General features: G+C 37.9%; 1 protein-coding gene across 2 annotated transcripts in view; it reads right to left on the bottom strand.

Moving 5' to 3' along the window:
- Positions 1 to 13,109, bottom strand: part of si:ch211-246m6.5 (von Willebrand factor D and EGF domain-containing protein) — a 78,760-nt gene that overhangs the window by 56,587 nt on the left and 9,064 nt on the right. For both annotated transcript variants that reach the window (XM_056256621.1, XM_056256622.1), the window contains 8 exons: positions 11,851 to 12,035; positions 11,552 to 11,780; positions 5,975 to 6,040; positions 5,648 to 5,880; positions 3,877 to 3,966; positions 3,535 to 3,676; positions 3,231 to 3,448; positions 1,382 to 1,455 (listed from right to left, as the gene is read on the bottom strand). In XM_056256621.1, the coding sequence (XP_056112596.1) occupies positions 1,382 to 1,455; positions 3,231 to 3,448; positions 3,535 to 3,676; positions 3,877 to 3,966; positions 5,648 to 5,880; positions 5,975 to 6,040; positions 11,552 to 11,780; positions 11,851 to 12,035 (1,237 nt within the window). The remainder of the gene's footprint in view (positions 1 to 1,381; positions 1,456 to 3,230; positions 3,449 to 3,534; positions 3,677 to 3,876; positions 3,967 to 5,647; positions 5,881 to 5,974; positions 6,041 to 11,551; positions 11,781 to 11,850; positions 12,036 to 13,109) is intronic.

Here is a 13,109-nt window from a genome sequence, read left to right as displayed (position 1 = left end):
AGCTTGAACATCGAAGTACATATTGGGGATGTCAAACGAAACACAGATAGATAAATCCAGTTGCATCCAGTATTGCTCCAAAGTTTGATAGTCATCTTGAGTTATTTTCTGTGTTCTGTTTTACTGTGCAAAAAAGTCTTGGTGATTAAAACAGATGAAATTCAGAAACCTCAGTGTGCACTTAAAAAAAACCTTTAAAGACAGTAGCTGAAAGCAACATCTCAGAGGACTATTTGAACTTAATGGCAAAGTGGAGGAGAAGCAGGAAGAAAGAGCCTTTTAAAAAAGAACTGTAAGATAAAAAAAGAGAGCAAGAAATTGAGAGAGCGAAACAGATGCAGTAATTTTCACAGGACAGTTTCAGTATCATTTACTTTAATGGTGACTGTGATACTTTTCTGTTATTGCTCTGTACGTTTGGCATCACAGTAAACACACATTGCTCAATACATCTAGCTATAGCGTATGCTTAAATCCATTGTCCAATCGGGCCTTATGCGCCTCTCTACTGGAGGAAATTGTGGCACAGGGCCGGTGTCTGTCAAGGACATATTCACTAATGAGGACAGTTCCCGCACACGTTCATAAAGATCCCTCCTTCTGGGCCAAATTCAAAGAGTACAAGTGCTAAATCTGTGCTTCACAAATCTGAAATTCAAAGTGACCTTTACATTCCTGCCTCATTACCTGAAAATGTAGCATTTGAGCATCTGTCATGTAAAAGTCACTCGACTTACTGTATGTTGAAATAATCACAAGCTATCTAGAACAATTTAGAACGTCCAGCGCAAATGTCAAAGAAATAAATAAAAAGCCTTGGGTAAATTTAGTGTATTTCTTGGGAATCGAACCCATGACCTTGGTATTGTTTGTTGTAAGCGTAATGCTTTACCAGTTGAGCAACATGAAAGAAAGGAACCCAATGTCTAAAAACTCATAAATATTTTACCTGCCATCAAATGTAATGAAGTGAGGGTCGGTCAGGGAGTAACAGGTCACTATTGGAACATCTTGAACTGATACACTTTCACAAAGATCCCTCTTTCCAAGTTAAATTCAAAGAGTACAAGTGATACACCTGAGCCACACAAATCTGAAATCCAAAGTGACCTTTACATTCCTGCCTCATTACCTGAAAATGTACCATTTCAGCATCTGTCTTGTAAAAGTCACATGACTTGTGTTAAAATAATCATAGGCAATGCAGAATAATTCAAAACATCCAGCGCAAAAGCCAGTGAAGAAATAAGAAGCCTTCAGTAAATTCATTGTGTTTCTTGGGAATCGAACCCACGACCCTGGCGTTGTTTGCGCTATGCTTTACCAGTTGAGCTACAAGAAAAAAGGGGACACATAGTCTAAAAACTCAAAAATATTTTACCTGCCATCAAAAGTAATGATATGAGGGTCAGTAAGTGAGTAACAGGTCGCTGTTGGAACATCTTGAACTGTGATCTGCATGTAGAAAAAAGGAGGAAATTGTTAATGATGCATTCATACTGGCAGCTTTTTGCAGTGCAATTTCATCCACCGCTTACATAGAAAAATGACACTTCACTTTTACAAAAAGCATAAACAACCACCTTAGGGAATTAACTTAGTGTTGCTATGCTCTCAAAACATTCACAATTTAGACGGCATTGATGGGGATAATCATTGCGGAGCTATGCCGGCTCTAGCCTAATTATAACGCAGAAGAGTACAGTCTCTTCCCATTATTAAAGGGCACTGAGCGGCTTTCATGTTTACAGACAACACAGATGGTGGTCTGGGGCCGGTGGTGACACATTATTTAAGTAGACTGGCGGTCTATGTGTGTTTACGTTTCTTTCCTTCTGAATTACTGCATTCTTGTCTGTCTGGCTTATTAGAGGCTCTTTCTTTCTTTCAGCAGGGGTCAATTATAAGAGCTGTAAGGCCGAGTCACAGTATACTTCAAATCTGGAGGGTTACAAAAAAACTAACCATGACACTACACTACCACTAGTACTTCTACACTGCAAAGAATGTTTTTGTAACTCAATATATTGTCTTGTTTCCTAGTAGAAATATCTAAACTTTCTTATGATATTAAGGGCCAGATTTACTAAAAGCTACACTGTGTGATTTTTACCCCCATTTAGCAGTGAAAAGGTATATGACCATCCAGTGAATATTAGTTTCTGTTCCTCTCAATTCCGATTTCGTTTTAACTCCTACGGTGGCCAATGTAGTCCAAGATTAACATGGCTTCCAGTTCGACCTCGTCCATGAGTGTTCCTTCAAGTGATGAGGTTATTTTAGAAAACTATTATAATTTGCAGTAATTTAATTTGTCAGGTAACATATAGGTTATTTATATGACATTCGACACGGTGCCATCGAGTGTTAAAACGCGAAAGGCGAAGCTTGAATTAACGGGTATGTCCCTCTTTGGCTAATGTACTTTCAAGATGGAGGGGCAACATGGCGACCGACATTAGAACCCCTTACCCGTATGTATTTTCAATGGCATATTATACACTCACGAGAATACTTTATTACTTGAACGAAGTAAATATACATTAATGAGCACATATATTTTTGAAAGAACTAAGTGTTTTTAGCTAAGATTAAACTAAAAAAGTTACACAGTGTAGCTTTACTAAACAGGGCAAATTAGCGTGTGAGCAAAATTCCACAAAAGCGCAGACGGGAGTAAAAGATCTGACCGTGATCTACGCAGTCAGATCATTTCCATAATGACCAAAATTAGCGTCTGGTTTAAGACATGCTTTTTTTGGTGGTAAATAATGGCGCAAATACCAGTAAATTGATGAGCACAAACCTTAGTAAATCAACTTGCGTCTGAAAGGGAAACTCCAACAAATGCATATGCAATAAGGTCAGCCGCAAGAATAACCCTGTCCACGCATTTTCAGCGCTAATTTTTCACTTTGTGTGTTTTGTAAATCCATACAATCAACAAAAAACAAAAACAGTATAAACACAACAGTATAAAAAAACAGGTGAAAAGCATAATCAAAATACTGGAGTTCATCATAGGTCAAGTTGTAAAAAGAGCAAGAAAAGTCTATGACAAGTCCCCTTGAAAACATTACCAATGTAAATATATTGTAATGTCAAGCACTTCATTGTCCTGAAGGGCATTTCAAAGAGAACTTTGTCTTATTAAATTAAAGATATTAAGTACAAAACCACTCAAGCAACTAATATTACATTTTAAGATGCATGGTTTAGGTTTCGCTAACCTTCAGTACAGGAGGGTTGTAACCTCTCCAGAGGCGAGGGCTGCCTTCGGCGGGCTGAGTGGAAAGGAAGCTGGCCCGGTTCCCGTCCCGGGTGAAATCAGTAACAGCGGTGAGAGTCACGGTACCCTGAGCACAGACGTTGTTTCGACAGGGCTGAGACATCAGCTCGACCGAGCAGGATGATAAGGCCACGTTTGAAACCTCCACGACTACATTGTCTGAGACATTCAGACAGATTATGTATCACATGTGTATGTATGTAACATACTAATACTAATAATAATACATACTAATATTCACACACCTGATTCATGTACACTGAGAGCAAGAGACACTTTGCAAGGGTGGTTGTGCTCGATACCATGGCAGGGAATAGGGACTGTGCTGTGTACAGTCAAAACGTGCTTTGTAGCATCCTCGCGGATGTGGAGGACATCTGGAACAAACTGCAATAAAAAGTGTTGGACGGTTGGCCGAATCCAGTGTAAATCAAACATGATCATACAGCTCTGTTAGGCATGGAAAGTTATGCAACATAATATTTGCAATGTTTCAATGAGTATTTAGCCAGTAATTATAGCTTCAGGCATTGTGCATGATGCATGAGCCATCATAATTATAAAGAATTAGATATAACCGGATTTACCTTAATTCCCGCGAAAAACCCAGCGCTTTCTTTAGACGCCGACTGCGAGCTGGAGGAGTTTAACAGGAAGGTGGACACACTGCAGGAGAACTGTCAATCAAACCAGACTGTCATGAAGGTCATGCACTGTAGCGTTACCAATATAGAAATCAATATTGATTCACTTTTATTGGATTTTTATTAGTAAATCATTTTAATAATGAAATTAACAATTAAAATAATTAAAATAAATCAATGTATATATTTGGGAATGTAGTATAGCTTATATTGCATTAAAATATATGTATAAAATAAAAATGACAACAATTAAAAATTATATTCATTTATTTTAGTGCCATGTTAGCAAGGCTAGAAAAAAAAATATATATATTCTAAATATATATATATAAATTAAAATAAATAAATTATACATTTTATATAAATTAAATATAAATAAAATAAATATATATAAATTAAATATTATATATAAGTATCTAATATATCAAATTAAGTATTTTCTATATGTAAAATACTAATAATAATTAAAAAAAGATTAATACAATGTAATGGCATATTATATTCTTTTATTTTAATGCCATGTTAGCAAGGCTATATTTTTAAGTTAAAAAAAATATATATATATATAATATATATATATATATATAAATAAATTCATTCAAATTTACAAGGAACCATTAATACAAGGAACCATTATTTACAAAAACAAATAACAATAACACAGAGGGACCAAAAATCTAAGATATTTAGTTTCATAATGCATCAATGTATTTGATTCATTTACATGCCATTTCATGCCATATATGGCACTGAAACGAACTATGTTTGGTTGAATGTCCTTTTGTGTATGTATGAAGAATTTTCAGGTCTGTTTTGCCTGTATATGGGAATTATGGAGAGCTCAAGGTGTGTTTGTATGTGTGTGTGTGTGTGTGTGTGTTTGACTAAGCCCAGCTGTGACATATGTTTAAGAGAACCTCACAACCCAAACCAGAATGATGGTGTTTCTCGAACTGGGGCCTCTGTGATGTAAAAACACATGGGTTTTTATGACCACAGGTAGCGAAGCACATTTCAAACTCTGTCTTCAAACCTCCTTCGAACTTGACGTCAGAACAAACAAATCAGAATGAAATCAAAACGAACTTCAAGACAACGTTCGGGCTCAGTATTTATGGTTTGTTTACATGTGGCCTCAATTTGACCTTTACTCTTTCTTGACCCGATCTCACTTCCGCTGGAACACTTTCTGCACTCATACGAGAGGTCAAAGGGCATTATGACTAAAGACGGCACTCACAAAAGACGCTTTCCTTTCTTGGTCTGGTGAGAAGCGAGTTTAAAGGCTGTCTGGAGCGCATTAAGCTACAGGGGAAAAACAAAATCTAAAGAAGACAGTGATGGCGTTTCAAGACTCTGTTTCATCAGACGTGCCCTAAATTCTGAATCTTACACAATTCACTTATATTTTTACCACTGCTGAAAAATTTGTAACATACAAAAAAAACGTTTGTTTGATTTTAGGTCATTTTACATATAAAACCTCGTTCTAGGACATGGACATTATGTCCTTGTTCTAGGACATAATATGCAGACATGGATTTTGGGCCAATGAGATTTGAATGTGGGATGGGCTACCCAGCCTACAATATCTTTGTGTAACTGGATTCATTTTAGAGTACTGAACACTGTAGCCCTTTTTATTTTCTAAATATATCCTAAGCAAAATTTGACTTTCCAAACTAAATTATACATTAAAAATAGTTTATTTTACCGTTTCTCCTAGTCTAAAGTGAACTCCGTCCATCTCAACCAGTGAGTACAGTCGAGTCGTTGTGTCTCGTCTGATCTCCACCTTCATGGTGTTGGAGGAGTATCTGGCCCACACCACCTGATACCCCACCGGCCACATGGACGTCACACCAGTGAAGGAGCATCGGAGGTGGACGCTGCTGCCGACCAGCTCTGGGGCCACCAGGGGTTTTGAAGGTAGTGAGGGGACGTTTGCTTCACAGAGGAGAACAACAAGGTCATGAGATGAAATATAAATACAGAGATGTAATAAATCAAAATAAAATTGCTAACATTGAAAATAACTTACCCTTACATAGACCGTTAACTTCGGTTTCACCAGGTGGACAGGATTTAGGTGTGTATTGTGAAGCAACTAAAAAAAAAAAGCATTCCTGTTTATACTTTCAAAATATAATTGCTTTGTCTTATCTTTTGACATAAGAGATATTTGTACCATTAAAACATCCTGCAAGTTTCATAGCTTATAACATCCTCCTCATTATAAACAAAGCATTTATTTAATCAAGCTCCAAAGACGGCTCGTTTTGATATTGCGGGATTTGTGATGTCGCACGGGCAAATATATTTGCATATGACAACCTCCTGAGCAAGACATCGACGAATAGTATCATCGCACCATTGCCCACTGGCATTCAGTCGCTTAACGGCTGACATCTGTCTATACTAGAGATGCGAGGTTAGCAGTTACAGCCACGGACTCCGCGGATAAACCGCGGATCGGGCAGATGACGTGACGAAAAATTATGTTTTAATTAAATTGGCGGGTGGCGGTTCGGGTGGCGGTTGAACCAATCAAATGGAAAAAAAATATACATTGTTTAATATTGTTACCCTACATCCGAAAAGCACATCCGTATCCTTTCTAGAACAGGCAAGAGCTTTCTAGCCTCGCGTCAGCAGCGCCATAGACCTGAAGGTGCGTGTCCACTACAGCGGCAAAACTCTGCTTGGTGCTGCTGGCAACGCTATAACGCCTCCGCTTTGGGGTGTAGGCCTCTGTTGCGAGTGTGCTTAATCTATGTTTTTTTTTTAACACACGGGCAATATAATCCTCAGAGATGCACGCGATTACGTTTAGAAGTAGACAAGCCTTGTTTCCAAATCCACCAAGCAAAAATATGCTGTCAATTTTATAAACTTTTATAAAACCAGCCAAAATAATCACAATGAACACATCCAAAATAAAATAGGCTACTTAAGATATATAAAAACTGCAAAGCGTCAAATTTGTAAACAAAATGATTTATGCATGAAATCCAGCATAAACTCCGGCACAATCTGCATATTTTTAAACTCTCAAGACAGTTAATATATTGTGATTATACTGGCTGGGTTTATAAAAGTTTGTAAAATTTACAGGATATCTTTGCTTGGGGCATTTGGAAACAAAGCTATTTGTCTATTTCCGAATGTAATCGCGTGCATCTCTGATGATTATACTGTGTGTGTTGAAATAAAACACAGATTAAACACACTTGCAAGTCGCAACAGACACACCCCAAAGCGGAGACGTTAGCATTGCCAGCAGCACTAAGCGGCGTTTTGCCGCTGTAGTGGAAACGCACCGTTAAAACAATCAGCGCATGGCGGGCGGGTGCGGCTTTGAAAATTGGTCAAAAAATGTTGGTGCGGATGGATAATGAGTTTTGTGATGCGGTTGCGGATGAAATAATAGCCCATCCGCGCATCTCTAGTCTATACTGATGTGAGCTTTCGTCATGTCAAAAGCAAATATAAGCTACTACAATTGCTGACGCTGTCTACACTGGATACAGTTTACAGATGACCGTTCATTTTCTGACATACTCCACACGCTTGAGTCTAACGACAACTGGACAATTGGAAGAGTGAAGGAATGTTCGCTGTCCAGTAAACAGTTAATTTGTACAAACTTCAGAAGGATATCAGCATCGGATTATTTATTTAATTGGCGTCCCGGGTCGCGTCGCATGATTATATGTTTTTCCGGAGCATTTCGTTTTGTAAACGAGGCACAGTGTAATGGAGAGTTCGCAAAGAAACTTTTGTTGAAAGATGAAGCAGCCAACTGTATTGGATCTGACAGCAGCTGCATCACAAACAGTAAGTAAATGGTTTCATAATGCTTTGTCTGTAAATGACGGTTTTATATGGATGTTTTCAAAACACTTACTCCCGTTCAATAGCAAGTGGACATTGATACTATTTCCTATGTAATGAGGTTAGCAAATCATAACACTTTTTCTGTGTTTAATTGCTATAGGCCAGCTAATTGGTCCAGGTGCATTTTCCAACCCAGAAAACGTGACAACCAAGTAACTTTGTTTTGGTAAGCCTTTCTCTGCAAGCATGTCAAAAAATAAGCCGATCAGATTTTAGCTCCCCTTCTGACGTAGGAAGGGTATCTTATTATAATATTACCGCCCCTTAATCTGCACGTTTCCACCTCTGGTTTCCACCCACGGCGCCGCCATTTGGTTTTAGCAAGCAACAACAGTTCTGACGCAACATTAAAGCATGCAAACTGTTCTGTCGTTTGCTGCACAGACGAGCACAGGGGCCAGTTGCACCAACAGGGCTTACGCCTGGTCTTAAGGTAAGTAGGTCTTAACTCAGCATTCTAAGTCCGACCTAATAGTTACGACTGTTGCACCATCCAGGCTTAAGTCCTCTTCTCGCTAAGACCGGGCGTAAATCTTACGCCTAGTCAGTAGCAGGCGTAAAGTCAAAATCTAGGCATATAATAGCGTTAATAGGCCTATCCGTTTTCCGACAGATAATGTTAAAGTGAAGTGATTTTGCACTAAAAGCCACTAAAAGCAAGTGATTGTTCATTGAATCGTTAAAATGATTCGTTAAAAACGGTCAAAAAATCTTCGCTGTCTGTTGCATGGGGACTGTTACGGTTTCATTTTGAAATTCTTGTCAGCGAAATAAAGGGGAAACAAATATTCACAATATTGTGTCTAAAAAGTAACTCACAATGTTAACTTATTGTTAATTTAACTGTTGTATAAAATAAATATCACATTTGCAATTGTGCACATGAAAACGGCACTTTTAATAACATAATATGATATAAATATAAGACAAAAAACTTATTTGGGGACATACCTATAACTGCAGTGACACATCACGCAGTGAAAACAAGCATGAGAAACAAATGTGCATCGTCCATAGTTAAAACAATGATTACAATATCATCATAGACGATACATAGCACACACTCCTAAGCACATAAAGAATGAACTTACAACTGAACTGACATTTATTACCAACGTTCACCTCTCCTCTCGCGTGCAGGAGACAGACGTAATGCTGCCGCGAATGAAGCGAATTGTAACGTGCTGACTGTACAGCTCTATTAACTTATTTCAATGTCGGTGAAATTTCCTTTCCTTTTTCTTTGATCCTCCATTGAAACGGCTACAAGTTAACAAAACAGCGGAAGATTGTTTACAGCGTAACCCAGCAACGCACGCTGCTAGGCAACCGCTAGAGTTCCATGGCCATTCACATGAACACGCAACGCTAAGACCAGGCGTAGTTAAGCCTAGGCTTAAGTTTGGTTGGTGCAACCGACGTTAGGTCAACTCTAAAGACGGGTCTTAACTAAGACCTACTTAGCAGTTAGGACCAGGCTTAGTAAAGCCCTGTTGGTGCAACCGGCTCCTGAACACTATTCGACCAAAAAATTGCATAGCTGTTTTATAAAGACCTCAGGGAACTGTGTCAACTTGTGTAAACATGATGGTACATCCAAGTCGATGAGATGAATCAATATAACTCCACACCAACTACATCATTTATCCACTAACCATTTAGAAACGTCCATGTCCACTGCAGTCTAAAAGTTTCAACCTCTTCCTGAGTCTCTCCGCTACTGGTTATTTCTAAGAATTCCGATGAGTGACATTATTTTGTCAAATGTTTGTTATTCCCGGAGTATCCAAAGCTTGTGTAAAGGATCGGCCGTCTTCTGAAAGGGGTGGCCAGCAGCTCATTTGCATTTAAAGGGACACACACAAAAATATGACAAGCTATAATGAATGATTTGGGGAATATTTTGTGCTGAAATTTCACAGACACATTCTGGGGACACCATAGATTTATATTATATCTAGTATCTTGTGAAAGGGGTATAATATGTCACCTTTAAAGGAGCCGCCCCTTAAAAACTGATCATTTCAGACAGAGGGTCTTTTAGGTCTTAATTTTGTGGCAGAAGATCAGTCTGACTTGTATGAAAGTTAAAACAACACATGGTGCTGTGGAACAAAGCCCTAACTTTCATCTCTTTGCCAAAACTTTAAAACCCCCAAAATTTCCTTTTTCTTGTAGCCGTCATGGAACTGTCCTAAATCCGTGAAATATTGCTACATGAATTCAGTAATCTGATTTGCTCCCCTGCAGAACTTCAGTCACCAGAAATCGATCCCAAACTAAAAATGACCTGAATACTCTTGCACACGGTTGATGATACAGTCATTTATTTTTATTTGGATCTAAGAGGTGTTTGAGAATGTGAGAAAGGACACAAGGCCAGAGAAAGATGAATATTGATCATCCATAATAGAAATGAGATGGTAGTTTCTCTCTGGGCTGTTGCACAAGGAAACATCTTGTACTCTTCTACTGGTGCAAGTATCTGCTGTATGTTTTAAAGTCTATTACAGGTAATTTATGTCATTAAGATCGATTCAAATCAATCTACATAAGCACATAAGCATTTTTTCAAAAAATAAAATATTGAAATTATATTTTGCACAATGACCATGAATGCATTTTTAGGATCATTACTATTTTTCCAACTTTGACATTGTTTTCATGACTATATAACTGTGGCGAGCAGAAAAACGGCCGGTGGCGTGAGTGGTAATGAGCGACACCTGTGAGACGCACCGGTCTCGCATCTCTCACGGAGGAGCGGAAGCATAAAGGAGGAGCGACGACGGTGAAGATGGAGAGAGGAACAGGCCTTATTTTATGTTGTGTTTTGTTTCTGTGGCCAGCAGTCGTCCGTGAGGGGCTGCTGGTTTTACTTTCATTTTTGTTTATTTGTTTATTTATTAAAATCATTACACGTTCGCCGGTTCCCGCCTCCTTCTTCCCATAACAACGAACCCCGTTACAATATTTTCACCCCACATTTTCATTGCAAAATGTTTTATTCTCATTGAAATGAGAGAAAAATAAAATCATGATTGTATTTGTTGTAATACCATAGTACTTTTAATTTATGCTGATTTAGATAAAAAAAAATGAAAGCAAAAAAGAAATCAATATTAATACAAATATTATTTAAAAAAAAGAACTGAAAAATAGCCATTGGAAATAATGTTATTTAGTAATGACAGTAATGACAATTTCCTAGGAAATTTGTCATGAAAATAATTTATTGATATTAAAATAATATTTAGTCTCAACACTTCCTATTTATTTTTACTTCCATTAGTATAAAAAACATTATTTAATACATAAATAAAATAAATTACAAAATATAAAATATAAATAGTTTTTATTAAATAAATGGGATTTTCTTTTTCATTAAATAAAATATTTTTATATTTATTTAGGGCTTTCTTTTTTGCCACAAGATCCATTACAATTCCTGTTTAAATTTTATAAATAAAAAATAAAAAATATTTAAAAAATAGGAAAAGATAATAAAACAATTATTTATTTGTGTGTTTGTTTCTCTTATTAAAAAATGAAAATACATATATCAAATTTATTTTTTCTTCCGATTTTTGGGATGAAATGTGACCTGGACATGTAGTCGCCACAATAGTCACCATAGGTAAAATAAAGTTATTAATTTTAGGTATTAGTTTTGAAATAGTGTTAGTAAAGTATTGAGAAAACGGGTCACATAACTGTGTACCTTCTGCACAGTATCCCATGCAACCTTGTGTCGGCTGCAGGAAGTACAGCAGGAACTTGCCACAGTTCCGGACCGAGATTGGGATACGGAAAAGGCAGCAGTCTTTGGTGCTTCCGTGAAAGAACTGCCACGTGGCACAGGCCGAGAGCTGCTTGACCTCTCCGGGCCTCGGAAGAGAGCTGTCCTTCAGAGACAACCACACCGGAGCCTGCGTACCACAGCGGTTCATCTACAAAAAGAGACGGAGATCAAGAAACTGCAGTTTGGAAACTGGTCAGAACTGATCTGAGACTGCTCACCTCAACACAGCGGGTTGGCATCTCCGCAGGTTTGTTGTTTATGGAAAATCGGTACCATCCGGGCGGCAGCGAATGGTCACAGACCAGATCCTGTATCGCTGTGTTCTGAAGTTCAGTAGAGTCGAAGTCAACGCTACGATATGCATTCCTCAAGGTCCTGTATCCGCCGGGATAGCATTCTGGAGCTGGGAGAACCAAGTACACCATCAAACAAAGACCTGTTTCCCTGAATTACAACCTTTTATATTCATAAAAGAGTTTAAAACAACCTTTCGGCAAAGACAAAGGTCAGCGCTCAGAAGACAGCGAAGGAGAAGGTCGAAAACTGTGTCATTACAGTGGGTTGAAAACGTCACTCGGGTTCATTAAAACCCAAATGGGGGTTAACGTGACCTCCTCAGCGGCAGACGTTTAACCAGGGTATAAATAACACACCTTTATCTGACCCCCTTTTCCTTGCTCATAACTTTACGCTGCAAAGGTCGGAGAAATCGGCGACGTGTGTCCGGGTCTCACGGCAAAACGGAAGGGCAAAAATAGACGTGTGACTTTCAGACTAAAACCTTTTTAATCCCTTGCCATTTCTTCAGACACATCTGTAACACCTTAACCCTTCTTCTTCCGGTATCTCAGAGCCGAAGTGGATCGGATGTCACCATCTCGACTAATTACGCAAGGGAGGGAGAGCGACAGCCACTGTCTCACTTTTTGTATAAGGATGCCTGAGGCCACTATAACACTGGTAATCCTCTAATGCTCTTCCTGAACATGCTAATAGAAAGTTTGGACTAAGTGTCTTGTCATCTCTGCTATTGTGTAATGGAAGCTGAGGCAGGGCAGATAGCAGCTGTTATAGACAAAACAGACTAGTGGGAAAATGTAGACTTTAGACAGTATAAAGGACTTTCACTTGGTAATAATGTAAACAAAGTAACAAAACAAAGTTGTCAGCAAAGCACAACAAAACAAAAAGAAAAAAGCAAAGCAAAGCAAAGAAAAGCAACAAAAAAAATGTCAGTGAAGTGAAACAAAAACAAAGAAAAAAACAAAGCGACAAAACACAAAGAAAAAAGCAAAGCAACAAAACAAAAAGATAAAAGCAAAGCAATAAAACAAAAAGATAAAAGCAAAGCAACAGAACAAAAAGAAAAAAAGAAAAACAACAAAACAAAATGTATATGTTTGGACAAAATATACTATCAGGAAAATTTTAACTTAGGAATAAAAAATAAATAAAAAACTAAACTAAATTAAAATAA

The sequence above is a fragment of the Rhinichthys klamathensis genome, unplaced genomic scaffold (assembly GCF_029890125.1).
Source record: "Rhinichthys klamathensis goyatoka isolate OS25496 unplaced genomic scaffold, OSU_Roscu_1.1 h1tg000127l_1, whole genome shotgun sequence".
In the NCBI taxonomy this organism is placed as follows: Eukaryota; Metazoa; Chordata; class Actinopteri; order Cypriniformes; family Leuciscidae; genus Rhinichthys; species Rhinichthys klamathensis.
The sequence above is the reverse complement of the archived record's forward strand: the minus strand, read 5'-3'. Positions and strand labels throughout refer to the sequence as shown.